This window comes from Salvelinus fontinalis, chromosome 26 (assembly GCF_029448725.1).
Source record: "Salvelinus fontinalis isolate EN_2023a chromosome 26, ASM2944872v1, whole genome shotgun sequence".
NCBI classification, from domain to species: Eukaryota; Metazoa; Chordata; class Actinopteri; order Salmoniformes; family Salmonidae; genus Salvelinus; species Salvelinus fontinalis.
This window is the reverse complement of record NC_074690.1, coordinates 46,739,986-46,763,992: the sequence shown is the minus strand read 5'-3', so window position 1 is coordinate 46,763,992 and position 24,007 is coordinate 46,739,986. Positions and strand designations below refer to the sequence as shown.

The 24,007-nt window shown below is 41.7% G+C and overlaps 1 protein-coding gene across 1 annotated transcript in view; it reads left to right on the top strand.

Moving 5' to 3' along the window:
- prkci (protein kinase C, iota) overlaps positions 1 to 24,007 on the top strand; it is a 52,472-nt gene that overhangs the window by 11,608 nt on the left and 16,857 nt on the right. Inside the window, exons 2-5 of the mRNA XM_055884160.1 lie at positions 8,706 to 8,827; positions 16,173 to 16,262; positions 16,894 to 16,944; positions 17,065 to 17,150. Of these exons, the coding sequence (XP_055740135.1) occupies positions 8,706 to 8,827; positions 16,173 to 16,262; positions 16,894 to 16,944; positions 17,065 to 17,150 (349 nt within the window). The remainder of the gene's footprint in view (positions 1 to 8,705; positions 8,828 to 16,172; positions 16,263 to 16,893; positions 16,945 to 17,064; positions 17,151 to 24,007) is intronic.

Genomic DNA, 24,007 nt, shown 5'->3' with positions numbered 1-24,007 from the left:
ACAGCATCCTTTGTACATAAGTGGACATTTTCTATAAAGGACTGTACTTTTTCCTAATACAACAATGGCCATTTTGGGTCACAATTGAATGTTTTTTTGTAAAAACAAATGGGCTATGTCTGGGCTGCGCTTTTTTTGTTTTTATATGGCCGTGAGCTGATTTAAATTTGACACCCGTGGGCTAGCGTATCTATTTATATAACTATTAGCTAGCTACTGGAGGATGTCATGTCATTGGAGCAGGGGTTGAGTGACATATTTGCAAAAATCCATTCAGGTGTATTTTGTGGCTTTTGGCGAATGCATTCTAATCTAAATTTGCACTGTTGGTACTTAACTGAAAACACTAAGTCCAGGTCAAAGTGAATGATGGCAGGCCCGTGTGGCATAGGGCTTATTTGCATATAGGCCTACTGTAGCTCTGATTGGCTATGGCACACCGGTCTGCGTAGATTCCGGTCCTAGTAATGACCAACGTTTTTATTAGGTTTTATTTACTTCTGTATTAATTGTCCAAATGCACGGCCGCTGTAGAATTTTCACAAATGCCTTACTATACGTTATTCCCAAACATTCTACACTGCTCAAAAAAATAAAGGGAACACTTAAACAACACAATGTAACTCCAAGTCAATCACACTTCTGTGAAATCAAACTGTCCACTTAGGAAGCAACACTGATTGACAATAAATTTCACATGCTGTTGTGCAAATGGAATAGACAAAAGGTGGAAATTATAGGCAATTAGCAAGACACCCCCCAAAACAGGAGTGATTCTGCAGGTGGTGACCACAGACCACTTCTCAGTTCCTATGCTTCCTGGCTGATGTTTTGGTCACTTTTGAATGCTGGCGGTGCTCTCACTCTAGTGGTAGCATGAGACGGAGTCTACAACCCACACAAGTGGCTCAGGTAGTGCAATTCATCCAGGATGGCACATCAATGCGAACTGTGGCAAAAAGGTTTGCTGTGTCTGTCAGCGTAGTGTCCAGAGCATGCAGGCGCTACCAGGAGACAGGCCAGTACATCAGGAGACGTGGAGGAGGCCGTAGGAGGGCAACAACCCAGCAGCAGGACCTCTACCTCCGCCTTTGTGCAAGGAGGTGCACTGCCAGAGCCATGCAAAATGACCTCCAGCAGGCCACAAATGTGCATGTGTCAGCATATGGTCTCACAAGGGGTCTGAGGATCTCATCTCGGTACCTAATGGCAGTCAGGCTACCTCTGGCGAGCCCATGGAGGGCTGTGCGGCCCCACAAAGAAATGCCACCCCACACCATGACTGACCCATCGCCAAACCGGTCATGCTGGAGGATGTTGCAGGCAGCAGAACGTTCTCCACGGCGTCTCCAGACTCTGTCACGTCTGTCACATGTGCTCATGTGCTCAGTGTGAAACTGCTTTCATCTGTGAAGAGCACAGGGCGCCAGTGGCGAATTTGCCAATCTTGGTGTTCTCTGGCAAATGCGAAACGTCCTGCACGGTGTTGGGCTGTAAGCACAACCCCCACCTGTGGACGTCGGGCCCTCATACCACCCTCAAGGAGTCTGTTTCTGACCGTTTGAGCAGACACATTCACATTTGTGGCCTGTTGGAGGTCATTTTGCAGGGCTCTGGCAGTGCACCTCCTTGCACTAAGGCGGAGGTACCGGTCCTGCTGCTGGGTTGTTGCCCTCCTACGGCCTCCTCCACATCTCCTGATGTACTGGCCTGTCTCCTGGTAGCGCCTGCATGCTCTGAACACTACGCTGACAGACACAGCAAACCTTTTTGCCACAGTTCGCATTGATGTGCCATCGTGGATGAACTGCACTACCTGAGCCACTTGTGTGGGTTGTAGACTCCGTCTCATGCTACCACTAGAGTGAGAACACCGCCAGCGTTCAAAAGTGACCAAAACATCAGCCAGGAAGCATAGGAACTGAGAAGTGGTCTGTGGTCACCACCTGCAGAATCACTCCTGTTTTGGGGGGTGTCTTGCTAATTGCCTATAATTTCCACCTTTTGTCTATTCCATTTGCACAACAGCATGTGAAATTTATTGTCAATCAGTGTTGCTTCCTAAGTGGACAGTTTGATTTCACAGAAATATGATTGACTTGGAGTTACATTGTGTTGTTTAAGTGTTCCCTTTATTTTTTTGAGCAGTGTATTAACTTATGAAAACATGAAAATGACCATATCTAAGTGCTTGCTTGTCAAATGTTTTTTAAAAAGTGTAACATTCTTCCTGCGGGTGTATATGAACAGATTTGAATAAGATTTCATGTTGCTAAAACGCTGTCAGTTCCACTTTAATGAACAGCAACTGCACAGGCCCAGTTACCTAGCTGGATGGTACGTAATGGAGCAGTGTACTGGCATTGATACTAGAGGTCGATCCGATTAATCGGAATGGACGATTTTAATTAGGGCCGATTTCAAGTTTTCTTACCAATCGGTAAGCGGTATTTTTGGACACTGATTTGCCGATAATAAAAAATATATATACACATATATTTTTTAAATATAAAAAAATATATTTTGCAAATATTTAGACTTAGGGATGCCATCCGTTAGATAAAATACGGAACGGTTCCGTATTTCACTGAAAGAATAAACGTTTTGTTTTCGAGGTGAGAGTTTCCGGTTTCGACCATATTAATGACCTAAGGCTCGTATTTCTATGTGTTATTATTTTATAATTAAGTCTCTGATTTGATAGAGCAGTCTGACTGAGCGGTGGTAGGCAGCAGCAGGCTCGTAAGCATTCATTCAAACAGCACTTTAGTGCGTTTGCCAGCAGCTATTGCGCTGTTTATGACTTCAAGCCTATCAACTGCCGAGATTAGGCTGGTGTAACCGATGTGAAATGGCTAGCTAGTTAGCGGGGTGCGCGCTAATAGCGTTTCAAACGTCACTCGCTCTGAGGCTTGGAGTAGTTGTTCCCCTTGCTCTGCATGGGTAACGCTGCTTCGAGGGTGGCTGTTGTCGATGTGTTCCTGGTTCGAGCCCAGGTAGGAGTGAGGAGAGAGACGGAAGCTATACTGTTACACTGGTAATAATAAAGTGCCTATAAGAACATCCAATAGTCAAAGGTATATGAAATACAAATTGTATTGAGAGAAATATTCCTATAATAACTACATCCTAAAACTTCTTACCTGGGAATATTTAAGACTCATGTTAAAAGGAACCACCAGCTTTCATATGTTCTCATGTTCTGAGCAAGGAACTTAAACGTTAGCTTTTTTACATGGCACATATTGCACTTTTACTTCTCCAACACTTTGTTTTTGCATTATTTAAACCAAATTGAACATGTTTCATTATTTATTTGAGACTAAATTGATTTTATTGATGTATTATATTAAGTTAAAATACGTGTTCATTCAGTATTGTTGTAATTGTCATTATTACAAATACATTTATTTTTATTTATTTTTATCAGACGATTTAATCGGTATCGGCTTTTTTGGTCCTCCAATAATCGGTATGAGTATCGGCGTTGAAAAATCATAATCGGTCGACCTCTAATTGATACTGGCTCTGCTAGTGTAGTAACAGTACTGTGTGGCTGAATGAATGGGGTGTCATTTGAGAAAGAACACGTGTCTGTCTGTTCCTGCTCCTATCAGCCATGGTGCTTAGAAGGACATGTGGGCCTGTAAAGTTGGGAGCATAGCTCCCAAAATGAGGGTCAACACTCCTCCTGTACTGTCACTAATTAACACAAACAAGGGAGAGGGTGAGGGGGAGGAAGCGAGAGGAGTGAAATGTGACTAAGAGGAATCAAGAGGCAGAAGGTGAGAATATGAAGGAGGAAGTGAGAGAGAGGCAGGGGTGGGAATTCGAGACTGCATATACCAGCTAATTTTCTGCCTGCTCTGAACCTCTGTCATTCCAAGGCTGGAATGGTGCTCACCTACAGTAGCCAATGCACTTCAAAGTAATGTAGGCATATATAACAATTTCAGGTGCAGTGCTGGAAAATTTATATTTTTTACAAAAATATATCTGCACACGCTGTTGTACACTGCCATGTTCTTTGTCACACATAGCAGTAGCCATGTCTCAGTTGTAAATGAGAACTTGTTCTCAACTGGCCTAACTGGTTAAATAAAGGTGAAATAAAAATGTATAAAAAAAGCATGCTGTGTTCACGTAGGCCTACTTCTACTACCTTCAGCTCCTGCGTTATCTGACTGAGGTGATGTGAAAGTAGAGCTGGGCGCTGTGGACAAAAAGTCTAATCGCAATAAATTGACCCGTTTTGCTCTCATGATAAATGGAACATAAATAATAACAAAAAAAATACAATTATGCACATTTACTTTCCATTAGCAGGATGACTCTAGTCTTGAGTTTTCCAGTGCCAAGTAAGACATGAAACGTTAGCTATTTCATCTAACATGTCCAGGGAATGTGTGATGGATATTTTTATGTGCAATATGACAAAATAGGATCCAGAATAATCATATCCCAATTTGGTTCTTTCGAGATGAAATTGCCTGCATGATTTTTTTGTGCTTATTGGCCTAGGCCAGGGATCATCAACTATATTCAGCTGCGTAGATGGTCGGGGGGCCGGAACATAATTATAAATCATTTGTGACTGAAAATTGACAGCAATAGTTTCCGTTAGGAAAATGTGGTGCTGGACATTTGGTACATTGACTCTGTACCTGTACCCACTGTATATAGCCTTGCTATTGTTATTTTATTGCTGCTCTTGAATTACTTGTTTTATTTGTTTTTATCTATTTTTCTTATGTGCATTGTTGGTTAAGGGCTTGTAAGTAACCATTTCACTGTTGTATTCGGCGCATGTGACAAAAAAAATTTGATTTGAGAATACACAAGATCAAGCACACACAAAATAACCCATTTTTATTTTGAAAGTTATCTTCTATTTTTTTACCATTTTTATTTTTATTTAACAAAGCAAGTCGGTTAAGGACAAATTCTTATTTACAATGACGGCCTTCCCCGGCCAAACCTGGACAACACTGTGCCAATTGTGCGCCGCCCTATGGAACTCCCAATGACGGCCGGATGTGATACAGCCTGGATTCGAACCAGGGACTGTAGTGACGCTTCTTGCACTGAGATGCAGTGCCTTAGACTGCTGTGGCACTCGGGAGCCCAAGTGGCAAGCTGTAAGTGTATTATTGATGCCCAGAGCTGGAAACCCATCAGATGGCTTCCACAACGTGAACAATATCAGGAAAAAATGGGCTTGATAGACCTAACAACTAGAAATGGGCAGATGTTTCAGTAAGGGGTGGTCACGATGTTTCCAAGTATCCCTAAACCTCTCCAAAGTGGCATATGTCTGTAAATTAGATAATGCCAGTGCTATTACATTTGCAATCCCTAAATGCTATTAGTTCAGTATAAAAACCCAATTCTACCATATCAACCTCACTCAAACATTGTGGTGGTGTTATGGGATATCCCAGGGTACATCCAAAGTGTCCAAATGTTGTAATTGCACTGTTTTGCACACTGGATGTGCCCAAGTTATTGTTCCCTATAAAAACTACATTTCTACCACAACCTTTCTCAAACATTGTGGTGGTGTTGGGGGACATACAGGGCATATCCAAGTGTTTTCATCATATTTTTATGCGCATAGATATCGTCACTCGTTGGACATTCGATGTTGCCATTGTCATACGTCATCAGATACCATTGGCAATAGGCTAGATTTGTTCCTACCAACCTAAGGTTTTATTTCATGCCCCCATGTAGCTCAAACACAGACCAAATGGAAGCTTACCTTGTAAGATGTTTTCTGTCTGGTGAAAATGTTGTGGAACATTAAATAATAAAGTAAAACATGAGCTCACCAGTTGGACAACCCTGGCCTAGGCTATATGCTAGATTTACCACCTGAGGAAGTGGGAACTCAAAACACCTTAAGCCAGATTGCGAACTCTAAATGTGATATTGTTGCGAGATGGCCATGCAATTTGACAAACTTACCATTTGTAGACACACACAGGCTACTAGAAGTAGGCCTATTCACCGCAAATGGCACATTCCGCATCTCAATTACATACTCCGTTTGTAAAGTGGTGGTATTTCATCTATTGACAATTGAGGGGAAAAAAACATTATGTTCACATAACTCAGACTCCTCTTTCTTTTTTAACTAATGGTAGTTTTAAGAAACGGTCTTCTTCGCAATTATACTTTTGAAATGTTGCTCAACTGTCCATATGCTTCCACTAATCAGAATTTCTCTCCCTTTCTCCATGTGCAAAGGGGAGGGAGCGGGAGTGAGAGCCAGCAGCAAGACAGGGCAGATACCTTCATGGCAGGAAGCATGTTTATGCACACTATTGTTGACCAACTATTGGTTTTTAGAACCAAAACAATCTGCGGGAACCTTGTCGCCTAATCACCGAAATGACCGATGTAAGCAAAATTGCTTGGGTAAGAGGGCAGTGTCTGTAAGTTTCGCTTTATCGTCCCAGCTCTATTTAAAAGTACTATGGGCTCACCCGCCAACAGAATTTAATAAAACACACAGTAATATATTGAAAGCAAAAGGACACCCTGATGAAGGTGTAAGCCAATACCTTTTAACTTTCAAACCCACACGAATACCTGGACTTGGATTTTCTATGCCTCTTGGCACCTACAGTGCATTCGGAAAGTTTTCAGACCCCTTGACTTTATCCACATTTTGTTACGTTACAGCCTTGTTATAAAATTGATTAAATAAATAACATCTCAACACAATACCACATAATGACAGGGAAAACAGGTTTTTAGACATTTTTGCAAACGTGTTACAAATAAGAATTTAAGTATTCAGACACTTTGCTGTGAGATCTGAAATTGAGCTCAGGTGTATCCTGTTTCCATTGATCATCATTGATGTTTCTACAACTTGATTGGAGTCCACCTGTGGTAAATTCAATTGATTTGGCATGATTTGGAAAGGCACACACCTGTCTATATAATGTCCCACAGTTGACATTGCATGTCAGAGCAAAAAACAAGCCATGAGGTCGAAGGAATTGTCCGTAGAGCTCCGGGACAGGTTTGTGTCGAGGCACAGATCTGAGGAAGGGTACCAAAACATTTCTGCAGCATTGAAGCTCTCCAAGAACACAGTGGCCTCCATCATTCTTAAATGGAAGTAGTTTGGAACCACTTAGACTCTTCCAAGAGCTGGTCGCAGGGCCAAACTGAGCAATCGGGCTCCCGGGTGGCGCAGCGGTCTAAGGCACTGTGTCTCAGTGCAACAGTCCCTGGTTCAAATCCAGGCTGTATCACATCCGTCTGTGATTAGGAGTCCCATAGGGCAGCGAACAATTGGCCCAGCGTCGTCCGGGTTTGGCTGGGGTAGGTTGTCATTGTAAATAAGAATTTTAACTGACTTGCCAAGTTATTTAAAAAATAAATAAACAAAATCAAGGGAGAAGGGCCTTGGTCAGGGAGGTGACCAAGAAACCCGATGGTCACTGACAGAGCTCCAAAGTTTCTCTGTGGAGATGGTTGTCCTTCTGGAAGATTCTCCCATCTCTGCAGCGCTCCACCAATCAGGCCTGAATGGTAGTGGCCAGACGGATGCCACTCCTCAGTAAAAGGCACATGACAGCCCGCTTGGAGTTTGCCACAAAAGGAACCTAAAGACTCTCAGACCATGAGCAACAAGATTCTCTGGTCTGATGAAACCAAATTTGAACTTGAATGCCAAGCGTCATGCCTGGAGGATACTTGTCACAATTTTTTTTTACTAGCTCTGACCTTGAGGATGGCTACTTTGAGGGCTACTTTGAGCCAAAATGTACTTACTATGACTGTGATATGTGGTTGTCCCACCTAGCTATCTAAAGATGAATGCACTAACTGTCGCTGTGGTCGCTGTGGATAAGAGCTTCTGCTAAATGACTAAAATGTTATTCTGTTTAGGGCCAGATAACATTCCAATTTCCTCATTTTTGAGGTTGATTCTTTCCAGCGTGTCAAATAGTTATCTTTTTGTTGGTGTCCTGGGGCTCTGTGGGGTCTGTGTTTTTGAACAGAACCAGCTGGCTGAGGGTACTGTTCTCTAGGTTAATCTCTGTAGGTTTGGGCTTTCTGGTGGAATGTGTGTGCTTCACCCTCTTTAAGTCATTGTTGAATTTAACAGCTCTTTTCTGGATTGTCACAACTTGCGGGAATAGTCCTATTTCTGCTCTGTGTGCATTGTTTGTGGTTTTGCGTTGTACACAAAGTGCATGCAGAATTCTTCAAAAATATAGTCTCAATTGTGTGTTTGTCCCATTTATTATTATTTTTTTTTGTGTAAATTCTTTGTTGGTGAGTGGACCCCAGACCTCACAACCATAGAGGGCAATGAGTTTTTAGCCAGATCCTAATTCAGATGTCGAGTTTAATGGTCCTTTTGACGGCATAGAAGGCCCTTCTTGCCTTGTGTCTTAGATCGTTCACAGCCTTGTGGAAGTGACCTGTGGTGTTGATGTTTAGGCTGAGGTAGGTATAGTTATTTGTGTTCTCAAGGAGAACGGTGTCTAGATAGCATTCATATTTGTTGTCCCAGCAACTGGACCTTTGTTGAAACACCTTTATTTTTGTTTTACTGAAAGTCACTGTCAGGGTTCAAGTCTGACAGAATAAAAATGATGTAAATAAGTGTATGTACGTGTACTTAGTGTATTGTCCCTGACTGTCCCCCCCCCTCCCTCTCTCCTCTGGTCTTCTCCCAGGGACATTATGATCACACACTTTGAGCCATCCATTTCCTACGAGGGTCTGCACGGGGAGGTCAAAGACATGTGCTCCATGGACAACGACCAGCTCTTCACCATGAAGTGGATCGACGAAGAAGGTTTTATTTTTTTTCTTATCCTCCATCCATCTAGCCATCTCTCACCCATCTATCCATCTAACCTAATTTCATGCGATTATATGCATTTTGCTATGGCTAAATCTGTTATTTTGTTCAAACATAACAAATACTGCTAAATTCATTGTTTTTGTTCTTTTCAATTCTCCCTGACGGTCTAGCTTTTATTTTGGTGATTGTTAGTTCTCAAAGATTATATTATAAAAAATTATACCACCGCATTGTTGAATTCTTGTTTCTGATTTGCTAGAAGGCATTCTAGAATGGACGTTAAAACCAGATAACCGGACAGTTGGAAAAGATATTGGAACACCTTGCAATCCTACCGTAATATGTGCCTACACATGCAGACCGTACTTGCTATACAGTTACAGAAAGCTAAACCTAACAACCACACAAACTGAAATTTGATGCATTGTGGATGCAATGTAAACACAGGTCCAAAGAGGAAAAAACGTACACTGAACAAAAAGATTTAGCGCGACAAATCTCCTTCGCCTTGTTGATCAGGCTGTTGGTTGTGGCCTGTGGAATGTTTTCCCACTCCTCTTCAATGGCTGTGCGACGTTGCTGGATATTGGCAGGAACTGGAGCATCCAGAGCATCCCAAACAGTGGACACTCATCAGAGAAGGAAGAGGACCATCCTTCTCAGTGAATTTAAATTATTATTATTATTATTTTTTTTTAAAGTGGAACATTAAAGTTATCCTTTTTAGATAAAACTATACTAAATATATTCACGTCACCAAAGAAGTTTTGCAATAAAGGTCTACAGTAGCGTCTGTAGCTCTATGTTCTGTAACATCATGGTGTAGCCAGAGGACAGCTTCCTTCTGTCCTCTGAGTACATTGACTTCAATACAAAAACCTAGGAGACTCATTGTTCTCACCCCCTTCCAACTTCCGGAGGATGTCCTTAAACCTATCAGAGCTGCTGTTCTTGCAGCATGAACTGACATGTTGTCCACCCAATCAAAGAATGAATCTAGTACTGAAAGAATACGCTACAGCTAGCTAACACTGCAGTGCATAGAATATGGGGAGTAGTTGACTCAGAAAAAGAGTTTAACAGTTTTGAACAAAGTAATTTCTTCCAAAATTTAAGGAGAAGCGAGAGAGAGCTATTCGAAGTATATATTTTTTCTATGTTATGTTATGTTAGCTAGCTGGCTATGGCTATCCAACACTAACTCTTCTAAGTCCAGGTAAGCTTTTGGTTTTCATTTATTGCCACTGGGGCCCACCGGAGTATCTGCTAAATTGCTTGCTGCTGACTGTACATTGTACTGCATGATTTTAGCAGGTTTACTAGCGCTTTAGTCAATCACCATAGCTACTAGAAATATGATGTGACAATGGTGTAGGCTGTGTGTAGCGGGTAGTGGTCATGATATAAAGGTTGGGCTTGGAAATGTTTTTCGTCTGGTCACAGACAGCTGATGTGTTGAACACTGAAGTGCACAAGTTAAGGAAAAAGGTGGGAGGAGAGCGCATAGATGCGAGAAGGGATGAAATATACAACGAGCTGTTTGTATATGACTGCTACTAACTTCTTATGGCTGCAATCCCGTTAACGGGATGATATGACAACAGCCAGTGAAAGTGGAGGGCGCCAAATTCAAACAGAAATCTCATAATTAAAATTGTTCAAACATACATGTATTTTATACCATTTTAATGGTAATCTTGTTGTTAATCCCACCAAAGTGTCCGATTTCAAATAGGCTTTACAGCGAAAGCACCATAAAAGATTGTTAGGTCACCTTAAAATCACAGAAAAACACAGCCATTTTCCCAGCCAAAGACAGGAGTCATAAAAAGCAGAAATAGAGAGAAAATGAATCACTAACCTTTGATCTACATCAGATGACACTCATAGGACTTCATGTTACACAATAGATATATGTTTTGTTCGATAAAGTTCATATTTATATCCAAAAACCTCAGTTTACATTGGCGCCATGTTCAGAAATGCCTCCAAAATATCCGGAGAAATTGCAGAGAGCCACGTCAAATAACATAAACACTCATAAACTTTGATGAAAGATACATGTTTTACATAGAATTAAAGATACACTTGTTCTGAATGCAACCGCTGTGTCAGATTTCAAAAAAGCTTTACGGCAAAAGCACAATATTCAATAACCTGAGAACAGCGTTCCGCTGCAGAAGGAAGCCATACAGTTACCCGCCAAATTGTGCAGTCAACAAAACTCATAAATAGTATTATAAATCTTCACTTGCCTTTGCTGATTTTCGTTGGAATGCACTCCCAGGACTCCCACTTCCACAAGAAATGTTAGTTTTTTTCGGTAATGTCCATCGTTTATGTCCAAATAGCTATTTTTGTTAGCGTGTTTGGTCAACAAATCCAAAGTCAGGAAGCACGTTCACTAAAAGCAGACAATGTCAAAAAGTTCCGTAACAGTCTGTAGAAACATGTCAAACGATGTATTGAATCAATCTTTAGAATTTTTTTAACATAAATCTTCAATAACGTTCCAACCGGAGAATTCCATTGACTTCAAGATGTGCGATGAAACAGAGCTCCCTCTCATGTGAACGCGCATGGTCAGGTCATGGTAGGACCTGACTCATTCCTGTCTCCTTCGGCCCCTCTTCACAGTAGAGGCATCAGACAAGGTTCTACATACTGTTGACATCTAGTGGAAGCCGTAGGAAGTGCAAACAGATCCATATCCCACTGTGTATTCAATAGGGGCTGGGTTGAAAATCCACCAACCTCAGATTTCCCACTTCCTGTTTGGATTTTGCCTGCCATATGAGTTCTGTTATACCCACAGACATCATTCAAACAGTTTTAGAAACTTCAGAGTGTTTTCTAATAATATGCATATATTAGCAACTGGGACTGAGGAGCAGGCAGTTTACTATGGGCACCTCTGGGCACCTTTCATCCAAGCTACTCAATACTGCCCCTGCAGCCATAAGAAGTTAAGCCATTTTGCCACAACTTTGGAAGTATGCTTGGGGTCATTGTCCATTTGAAAGACCCATTTGTGACCAAGCTTTAACTTCCTGACTGATGTCTTGAGATGTTGCTTCAATATATCCACATCCTCGCGGTGCCCTCTTTTGTGAAGTGCACCAGTCCCTCATGCAGCAAAGCACTCCGACAACATGATGCTGCCACCCCCGTGCTTCACGGTTGGGATGGTGTTCTTCAGCTTGCAAGCATCCCCCTTTCATCAGACCAGAGGACATATCTCTAAAAGTACGATCTTTGTCCCCATGTGCATTTGCAAACCATAGTCTGTTTTTATGGCAGTTTTGGAGCAGCGGGCTTCTTCCTTGCTGAGTGGCCTTTCAGGTTATGTTGATATAGGACTCGTTTTACTGTGGATATAGCTACTTTTGTACTTGTTTCCTCCAGCATCTTCACAAGGTCCTTTGCTGTTGTTCTGGGATTGATTTGCACTTTTTGCACCAAACTACGTTCATCTCTATGAGACAGAACACGTCTCCTTCCTGAGCGGTATGACGGCTGCGTGGTCCCATGGTGTTCATACTTGCGTACTATTGTTTGTATAGATGAACGTGGTGCCTTCAGGCGTTTGGAATTTGCTCCCAAGGATGAACCGGTCTTGTGGAGGTCTACAATTCTTTTTCTGATGTCTTGGCTGATTTCTCTTGATTTTCCCATGATGTCAAACAGAGGCACTGGGTTTGAAGGTAGGCCTTGAAATACATCCACAGGTACACCTCCAATTGACTCAAATGATGTCAATTAGCCTATCAGAAGCTTCTAAAGCCATGACATTTCTGGAATTTTCTAAGCTGTTTAAAGGCACAGTCAACTTAGTGTGTGTAAACTTCTGACCCACTGGAATTGTGATACAGTGAAATAATCTGTCTGTAAACAATTGTTGGAAAAATTACTTGTCATGCACAAAGTAGATGTCCTAACCGACTTGCCAAAACTATAGTTTGTTAACAAGAAATTTGTGTAGTGGTTGAAAAACGAGTTTTAATGACTCCAACCTAAGTGTATGTAAACTTCCGACTTCAACTGTACATACATTTACACATACAGTACCAGTCAGAAGTTTGGACGCCTACTTTTCAAGAGTTTGTGTAATTTTTAAAAACTTTTTTCTGCTTTGTACATCAGACCAAAGGACAGATTTCCACTGGTCTAATGTCCATTGCTCATTTTTCTTGGCCCAAGAAAGTCTCTTCTTATTGGTGTCCTTTAGTAGTGGTTTCTTTGCAGCAATTCGACCATGAAGGACTAATTTCACGCAGTCTCCTCTGAATAGTTGATGTTGGTCTCTCTGTTACTTGAACTCTGTCTAGAATTTATTTGGGCTGCAATTTGAGGCAGGTAACTCTAATGAACTTGTCCTCTGCAGCAGAGGTAACTCTGGGGCTTCCATTCCCGTTGCGGTCCTCATGAGAGCCAGCTTCATCATAGCGCTTGATGGTTTTTGCGATTGCACTTGAAGAAACATTCAAAGTTCTTGACATTTTACGTATTGACTGACCATGTCTTAAATTTGTGATGGACTTTTGTTTCTCTTAGCTTTTTTCGAGCTGTTCTTACCATAATATAGATTTGGTCTTTAAGAAATAGGGCTATCATCTGTATACCACCCCTACCTTGTCACAACACAACTGATTGGCTCAAACGCATTAAGAAGAAAATGTATTCCACAAATTAATTTAACAAGGTACACCTGTTAATTGAAATGCATTCATGACTACCTCATGAAGCTGGTTGAGATAATGCCAAGACTGAAAAGCTGTCATCAAGGAAAAGGGTGGCTACTTGAAGAATCTAAAATATGAAATATATTTTGATTTCATGCTTTTTTAGTTTACTACATGATTCTATATGTGTTATTTCATAGTTTTGGTGTATTCACTATTAATCTACAATGTAGAAAATAGTAAAAACATAAACCCTGGAATGAGTAGGTGTCAACTTTTGACTGGTACGCGGTATATGTGTATGTACTGTATATCTTTTTATTTAACTAGGCAAGTCAGTTAAGATCAAATTCTTATTTACAATGAAGGGCCAATTGTGCGCTGCCTTATGGTTCTCACAATCACGGCCGGTTATGATACAGCCATGATTGGAATCGAACCAGGATCTGTAGTGATGCCTCTAGCACTAAGATGATGTCCCTTAGACCGCTGCGCCACTCGGGAGCCCAAAATTCAGACCTCTTGACCTTTTCATATTTTGTTACGTTACAGCCTTATTCTAAATTGGATTAAATAATGACAAAGGGAAAACAGGTTTTTAGAAATGTTTGCCTTAACCTAAGTGTTCCGAACCTTTGCTATGAGACTCGAAATTGAGGTCACATGCATGCTGTTTCCATTGATCAACCTTGAGATGTTTCTACAACTTGATTTAAAGTCCCTCTGTGGTAAATTCAATTGATTGGATATGATTTGGAAAGGTACACACCTGTCTATATAAGGTCCCACAGTTGACAGACATGTCAGAGCAAAAACCAAGCCATCGGTCGAAGGAATTGTCCATAGAGCTCCGAGACAGGATTGTGTCGAGGCACAGATCTGGGAAAGGGTACCAAAACATTTCTTTCAGCATTGAAGGTCCCCAAGAACAGTGGCCTCCATTATTATTAAATGGAAGAAGTTTGGAACCACCAAGACTCTTCCTAGAGCTGGCTGCCTGGCCAAACTGAGTAATCGGGGGAGTAGGGCCTTGGTCAGGGAGGTGACCAAGAACCCGATGGTCATTCTGACAGAGTTCCTCTGTGGAGATTGGAGAACCTTTCTGATGGGCAACCATCTCTGCAGCACTCCACCAATCAGGCCTTTATGGTAGAGTAGCCAGACGGAAGCCACTCCTTAGTAAAATGCACATGACAGCCCACTTGAAGTTTGCCAAAAGGCACCTAAAGACTCAAACCATGATTCTCTGGTCTTAAGAAACCAAGATGTAACTTTTTTTTATTTTGTATTTTTACATTTTTTATCCCATTTTCTCCCCAATTTTTCGTGGTATCCAATCGATAGTAATTACTATCTTGTCTCATCGCTACAACTCCCGTACGGGCTCGGAAGAAACGAGGGTCGAAAGCCATGCGTCCTCCGAAGCACAACCCAACCAAGCCGCACTGCTTCTTAACACAGCGCGCCTCCAACCCGGAAGCCAGCCGCATGTGTCGGAGGAAACACCGTGTACCTGGCCCCCTTGGTTAGCGCGCACTGCCCCCGGCCCGCCACAGGAGTCGCTGGAGCGCGATGAGACAAGGATATCCCTACCGGCCAAACCCCCCCCCCTAACCCGGACGACGCTATGCCAATTGTGCGTCGCCCCACGGACCTCCCGGTCGCGGCCGGCTGCGACAGAGCCTGGGCGCGAACCCAGAGACTCTGGTGGCGCAGCTAGCACTGCGATGCATTGCCCTAGACCACTGCGCCACCCGGGAGGTCCAAGATGTAACTTTTTGACCTGAATGCCAAGCGTCACGTCTGGAGGAAACCTGGCACCATCCCTACGGTGAAGCAGGGTGGTGGCAGCATCATGCTGCGTGGATGATTTACAGCATCAGGGACTCTGAGATTGGTCAGGGTTGAGGGAAAGATAAATGGAGCAAAGTACAGAGTGATCCTTGATGAAAACCTGCTTCAGAGCACTCAGGACTTCAGACCGGGGCGAATGGACATCTTCCAACAGGACAACAACCCTAAGCACACAACCAAGACAGCGCAGGAGTGGCTTCGGGACAATTGTCTGAATGTCCCTGGGTGGCCCAGCCAGAGCCCGGACTTGAACCTGATCGAACATCTCTGGAGAGACTTGAAAATAGCTATGCATTATGATATGAGAGAAAGCACTGCTAACTGTGCTTGGCTTTGTACCCTCTCAGTACCTGTCCAGATAGTCATGCATAGCTACTGTATCTAGCTAGCTGGTCCTGCCTCGTTATCGGGCTGGTCGTAAACGCTTGTGTGTGTCACAGCACAGTTGACGATGTCAGGTTGTTGGACTCAGTGAAAGGTCAGGCTGCCTTACACTAATTAGTTATCACCACTCGCCAGCCAGCCATTCTTCAATAGCCTCGTCACAGGCTCTGAAAAACACACACTATAACTGTTCATAATGAACTCAGCCAAGACTGAGCCGCTGCCTTAACAGAACTCACACCCACATACAGTTAGCTGTTCCCAGTTTAGAGAAGGAGTGTATCAGCTAAGAGATCTTGAGGAACGTGGTGGGGCTGAAGGATTACTGAACTCCACTATATGGGGAATAGGGTGTCAAATGTGAGATGCAGTTGCTGTGCTGACCGGTTGTGTTGCTGTGTCTACTGTCCTCCCAGGTGACCCGTGTACAGTATCGTCTCAGCTGGAGATGGAGGAAGCCCTGAGGCTCTATGAACTCAATAAAGACTCTGAACTCATCATCCATGGTAACATGACCTTCAGTTCTATTCAATAAACATTTATTTATACCCAAGGGGAAATCATTCCTTGCCTGACAGTGCAGTGATAATGCAGACAACATAATACATACATTGGCCTTGCATTCAATTCAATAAGTTTTTAAGTTTATCCTCAGTGCAGACACACATTAAACAACAGACAACTTGAGAACGTTCACCTTCCATTACATTCAATTCATGGTATTAATTGAATAAATAAGAATGTTGGCTGCTGGGCTGACATTGCAGACAACATAATGTATACATAACAAACATGAATCACTCTGTCTGCTACACTGATCCTATCCATCTGCTAGCGAGGCAAACATCAGGTAGCCTCACAATAACCAGGAACTAGTCATGGGTTTACCGAGTAGCCTGTTAACGAGTGCAATTTGGATATCCTTAATCAACACCGGATAGAGGGGAGGGTGACAGGTTAAGAGCAAGGTGAAGGTCACAGTAGAGGAAGTGAGGGAGTTGGGGGAAGGGCACAGGGGGGTGCTAAGTCTGCTAGTTAATGATGGCGCATCCACCACTCACCTCTGGCACACGCACTTGTGTGATGTAGGGACTGCGATGTTGTAGTCCTAATGCTGTTATTTCCCTTTCCTCTCAGTGTTTCCTTGTGTCCCAGAGAAGCCTGGCATGCCCTGTCCAGGAGAGGACAGTAAGTCTACAACTACTTGTCCCTTTTTCTCTTATATCCGTATCATTGTTTTCTGAAGATGGGGAGTTTCTTTCTGACACACACACATTATCCTGTAACCCCTGTTTCTTGCTCCTCCAGAGTCTATATATCGTCGTGGGGCGAGACGCTGGAGGAAGCTCTACTACGCCAGTGGCCATGCCTTCCAGGCAAAACGCTTCAACAGGGTGAGCTACCTTTTCTATCCGTCTCTTTCTCTATATTCCACTCTTTGTTCCTCTTTGTCTCTATCTCCCCCTCTCTCTATATATACATTGTGGTTCTTCCTTTAAAAGTTCCGTCATACCGCTACTCCACAACTTGCGGAATGGTATGTATGGCATGGAGTTCATGACGTCATAGTATTTTACTGTTAGCCATTGTTGCTAGTTTGACAACTGGAGGGCATCTTTGAGAAGCTACGTTATTGAAATGACATGGAGCTGTAGGCCTAAGAGTCCTGTTTACTGTAGCTGTTTTAGCTTAACTTATTGGCATCAAGGCCTACATCATTATACTGTATATCAATCAATCATTTATTCATTTGTGTGGTCATTACACAGGATGAAAGTCACCTGTGTCTTTAAAAAGTCAAGCATTTTAGTTATAAAACCAAATAACAAAGATAGCCTTGAATAATTAAACAGTGAATAAACCGCAACATTTCGGCTAAAGCAATTTAATTCATGAATGCATTTGACTGTTTTTAATATTGACTGTACTAGAGACTTTAATACCTTTTTTTGTAGGAACATACTATACAGTGCATTCGGAAGATATTCAGACCCCTTGATTTTTTAAAACATTTTGTTACGTTACAGCCTTATTCTAAAATGGATTAAACTGTTTCCCCTCATCAATCTACACACAACTCCCATAATGACAAAGCAAAAACAGGTTTAATTAAAAAAAAATATATATATGGAAATATGACATACGTAAGTATTCAGACCCTTTACTCAGTATGTTGTTGAAGCCCCTTTGGCAGCGATTACAACCTCAAGTCAAATCAAATGTATTTGTCACATGCGCTGAATACAACAGTTAAATGCTTACTTACAAGCTCTTAACCAACAATGCGGTTTTAAGAAAATCCCTAAGAAAGTAAGAGAGAAGAATAACAGATAATTAAAGAGCAGCAGTAAATAACAATCGCGGGGATATATACGGGGGTACCGGTACAATGTGTCAATGTGCGGGGGGCACCGGTGTCGAGGTAATTATGTACTTGTAGGTTGAGTTTTAAAGTGGTTATGCATAGATAATAACGAGCAGCGTGGGGGACGTTCTGGGTAGCCATTTGATTAGCTGTTCAGGAGTCTTATGGCTTGTGGGTAGAAGCTGTTTAGAAGCCTCTTGGACCCAGACCTCTTGGACCGCTTGCCATGCGGTAGCAGAGAGAACACCCTATGACTAGGGTGGCTGGAGTCTTTGACACATTTTTAGGGGCTTCCTTTGACACTGCCTGGTATAGAGGACCTGGACAGCAGGAAGCTTGGCCGATTTCATAACAATCGGTAATCTGCCTTTCTGGATGCCGATTTACATTGCAGTCCACGAGAAGACTGCGTGGCAGGCTGACCACCTGTTACGCGAGTGCAGCATGAAAAGGACCTTGTGGCTGCAAGGAGCCAAGGTAAGTTGCTAGCTAGCATTACACTTATCTTATCAAAAACAATCAATCCTCACATAATCACTAGTTAACTACACATGGTTGATGATATTAGTAGGTTAACTAGCTTGTTCTGCTTTGCATATAATCAATGCGGTGCCTGTTAATTTGGCATCGAATCACAGCCTACTTCAACTTTGCCAAAAGAGTGATGATTTAACAATAGCGCATTCGCGAAAAAGCTGAATCGTTGCAGTATTGTACCTAGGTTAGGAGAGTTCAATCTCAAGAGTTCAATCTTGATTACATCAGAACAGAGAATCTTGTTTCTCATGGTCTGAGAGTCTTTAGAGCCCGGTTGGAGTTTGCCAAAAGGAACGTCTTTTTCTTCTGAGGAGTGGCTTCTGTCTGGCCACTACCAAGAAGGCCTGATTTGGTGGAGTGTTGCAGAGATGGTTGTCGTTCTGGAAGGTTCTGCCATCAACACAAGAACTCTGGAGCTCTGTCAGAATGACCATCGGGTTTTTGGTCACCTCCCTGACCAAGGCCCTTCTTCCCCGATTGCTCAGTTTGCTCATACTTCTTCCATTTAAGAATGAGGGAGGCCACTGGGTTCTTGGGGATCTTCAATGCTGCAGACATTTTTTTGGTACCCTTCCCCAGATTTGTGCCCAACACAATCCTGTCTCGGAGCTCTACGGACTATTCCTTCGACCTCATGGCTTGGTTTTTGCTCTGACATGCACTGTCAACTGTGGGACCTCATATAGACAGGTGTTTGCCTTCCCAAATCATCACGAATTAATTGAATTTACCCCAGGGTCTGATTACTTACGTAAATAAGGTTTTTTTATACATTTGCAGAAATTTCTAAACCTGTATTCGCTTTGTCATTATGGGGTGTTGTGTGTAGATTAAGAAATAAGTGTATCAATTTTTTTGTTTAAATTAATGTAAAAAAAAATAATTTTTTACCCTTTATTTAACTAGGCAAGTCGGTTGAACAATTTCTTATTTACAATGACGGCCTAGCCCTGCCAAACCCAGATGACGCTGGGCCAATTGTGCGCCGCCCTATGGGACGCCCAATCACAGCCGGGTGTTATTATTCAGGCTGTAACGTGACACATTGTGGAAAAAGTTAACGGGTCTGAATATTTTCCCGAATTCATTGTATGAGATTGATTATATTTTTTTGTTAATTATTATTGTAGTTGTTGTGCTGTTTATACTGTCAGAAATGTAGCTTCATTAAATTGACCAATATTATGGTCTTTCTATTCCAAGAAAAAATGCATTTTACAGTAGCCTATGTAGGCCTCAAGCTTCCGTTATGAAAAGATGGCGTTGTACAACGTGATCGGTCGGGAGTAGGCCTAGGTTACTAAGCGACTGCGAGTGAAGAGCAAAATAATCCAAACATTTCCACACCCTAATTGTAGGCTAACCAATACCCAAACAAAGATTCATTGACAAGAAAAATCAGGTTTATGAAGACCAGTCCCCATGCTTGCTTCAAATCCTATTATGACTGTGGGGTGTTTCAGTAAGCAGCAATTTTATGGCTGCGGTTGATTTGCCCACTATATTCCAATATGTATTGTATTCAGTGATATTTATTCCCATAGTAATTTGTTACGGATCCATCCAGATGTGGTTAGAAAACAGTGCATGTGGTGGGCTATGCAGAGAGATTGGTGAAGTGACATGCCTTGCAAAGGTCCGTTAAAGTCCCTAAACTCAGCAAGAGTCTATTGTCCTGCTGATAGCCCATCAATGGTGGATGGATTCTTTTGTACTCTAATTTATTGGAAAGGCTGCTAAACCATTTACACCTGGCCCACAGCTTTGTTGCGTCCTCACAGTACATTTACATTACATTTAAGTCATTTAGCAGACGCTCTTATCCAGAGCGACTTACAAGTACATACATTCATACTTTTTTTGTACTGGCCCCCCGTGGGAATCGAACCCACAACCCTGGCGTTGCAAGCGCCATGCTCTACCAACTGAGCTACACGGGACGTACAGTACAGTGCACTTTCACTCCATTCACCGCTTGGCAATGGACACATTTTTCTTTCTATTATCTATTCGGTAACATTCCACACGTCAATGTAGTAAACAAAACCTATATGAAATAGCTCAGGTCTTGAATATATGTGAAACTTTATTTAAAAATGTATTTTGGTGACAAAGGCTTTAGGGCTAAGCCATCAACTTGTTAATTTAGCAGACATCACTTGCGTAGTCAACACATACAGTACCAGTCAAAAGTTTGGACACTCCTACTCATTCCAAGGTTTTTATTTTTACTATTTCCTACATTGTAGAATAATAGTGAAGACATCAAAACTATGAAATAACACATAGGGAGTGACACACCAACAAAGTGTTAAACAAATCAATAAACTTTTTAAATTTGAGATTCTTCAAATAGCCACACTTTGTCTTGATGACAGCTTTGCACACTCTTGGCATTCTCTCAACCACCTTCATGGGGTTGTCACCTGGAATGCATTTCAATTTACCGGTTTTCCTTGTTAAAAGTTCATTTGTGGAATTTCTTTCCTCAATGTGTTTGAGCCAATCAGTTGTCTTGTGATAAGGTAGGTTGGTATACAAAAGATAGCCCTATTTGGTAAAAGACATGTCCATATTATGACAAGAACAGCTCAAATAAGCAAAGAGAAACGACAGACTACTTTAAGACATGAAGGTCAGTACATCCGGAAAATGTCAAGAACTTTGAATGTTTCTTCAACTGCAGTCGCAAAAACCAAGCACTATGATGAAATTGGCTCTGAGGACCGCCACAGGAAAGGAAGACCCAGAGTTTTTACATTTTTTAATTTAAGCAGGTAAAACCCATTGAGGTTAAAAACCTATTTTGCGAGGGTGACCTGGCAAGAAGGCATAACAGGGAAATAGCAGCGTGTCCATAAAACATTACAGAAAAATACAGTATACACACAAAAGACAGTGTCACAAGTTAGATACAATTGAAAATTAGGGAAAAATGCAGTTTTCACAAACAGTATTGTCTATCAGAGTCTTAAACAGGCAAAGACACTAACTCCCCTCACTTTAAAATCTTCTGAAGCATGTTCCAGGATGAAGGGGCATTATGGGAAAAATATTGTCTCCCCATCTCAGTTTCTTGCCTTAGGAACAGACAAGGGACTGAACGAAGACTATTTTGAGTGACGGATTTGATCAGTAAAGAACAGAGAGACAAAGGGAGTTGTCCCATCAATGCTTTGTACACAAAAGTGTACCAGTGCTTTAGCCTCCTGGTGGAGAGACAGGTCCATTGCACCATAGCATACAAATCACAGTGATGGGTCAGTGATCTAGCATTTGTAATAAATCTTAAACCACCATGATACACTGTGCCCTGAGTTTAAGGTACTTGCTGAGGCCTGCATATATATAATATCACTATAATCCAGCACTGATTAAAAATAAAAAGAAGTGCTTTGAACAATATATTTTCTGACTAACATTGAAAAGCAAGATTTGTTCCTGTAATATAAATCCAATTTCAACTTCAGTTTCTTGGTCAAGGTATCAATGTGCTGTTTAAAATTACATTTTTCATCTAACCAAATCCTAAGATACTTATAGGAGGTGACCCTATCAATATGCTGGGCTGTTATAGTTAAAATCTTCAAGTGACTCCATCTGTTAACTTTCAGGGAAGAGAAAAGCATAAACTTTGTTTTCCTTTCATTTAAGTACAAGTTTCAATTGGAAAAGCTGCCTTTTAATAACATCAAAGGCCAACTGTAAGTCCTGAAAAGCCTCAATATTAGACGTGCTAGAATAAATAATTGTGTCATCAGCATACAAATGGAGATTTGCAGAGTCAACCGTCTACCCTAATATAATTTATATACAGTGTAAAAAGGATCTGACCTAAAATTGAGCCCTGGGGACTCCTTTTGTAAGCCTTCGTAACTCAGAGTTCATATCCTCCTGTGCTACACACTGTGTTCTGTCAGAAATGTAGTTTTGGAACCAATCCAATGCATCAACACTTAAACCAACCTTTTTTAGTCGATACAACAGCAGGGCATGGTCAACAGTGTCGAAGGCCAACAACATGGCATGGTCAACAGTGTCCAAGGCCTTCGATAAGTCAATAAAAAGTGAAACAGTTATTTTTCTTGTCCTGAGCATCTAGAATGTCACCTACAAACTTACTTCCAGCAGTAATTGTACTATGCTTGGCTCTAAAACCCGACTGGAATTGAGAACTGATTTATTGTAAAGAAAGTCTTTCAACTGTGAGTTCACCAGGTTTTCCAAAACCTATGCCAGTGCCGACAGTTTAGATATGGGACGATAATTATGCAACAGGGAACGATCTCCACCTTTTATGTATAGGCTACTTTCCAGACTTTTGGAATGGTATTACTCGCCAATGAAAGATTTTAATATACGAGTGAGAGGGGCAGCAATGATCTCTGCAGCAAATTTTTTTTTAAATATAGGTTTAATTCATCCGGGCCAATCTCGGTAGATTGAAATAAATGACTCATAGAACGGCATGTGGCAGTTTCATTCACAGCCTCATTTGAGATGTTTGGAAGGAGTTCATCAAATACATGCCCAGCTTGAGTAAAATGCTCATTAAAACCTGTTGAGGACAGAGGGCGCTGTTTTCACTTTGGGGGGAAATTGTGCCCAATTTAAACGGCCTCATACTCAATTCTTGCTCGTACAATATGCATATTATTATTACTATTGGATAGAAAACACTCTCTAGTTTCTAAAACCGTTTGAATTATATCTGTGAGTAAAACAGAACTCCTTTTGCAGCAAACTTCCTGACAGGAAGTGGAAAATCTGAAATAGATGCACTGTTCTAGGGCCTGCCTATTAATGTCCTTGATATTTATTAGTATAGATGCACTTCATACGTCTTCCACTAGATGTCGACAAGCAGTGAGAGAAGAAATTGAGTGTGTAACTTGATCTGGGCTCGAATTATAGCTCTTGGCATGACGTGTCACCAGTTTCCTGTTTTCTGGAGAGCGCGAGCAGGGACCTGGATTTGCCTTCTGATAAGCTGCCGTTATGGACGGCTAATATCTCCGGCTTTGATTTTATTTGATGCATGTGACAATATCATCGTAAAGTATGTTTTTTCAATATAGTTTAATCAGATTATTGAAATTTTTTCGGGAGTTTTGCCGTGTTCCGTTCTCTGAGTTTGTTTACGATGGAGAGATTCGCGCCACTTGGCAAGTGTGCTTGCTAAATCGAGAGGGAAAAAGGCCGTTCTAAATCCAAACGCAAGTCGTTTGCGCCCAGCTTTTGGGTACTCTCTCGCTATACCTAAGCTGGATGTCGTAATGAAGTTATTTTTAGAATTCTAACACGGCGATTGCATTAAGAACTAGTGTATCTATCATTTCCTATACAACA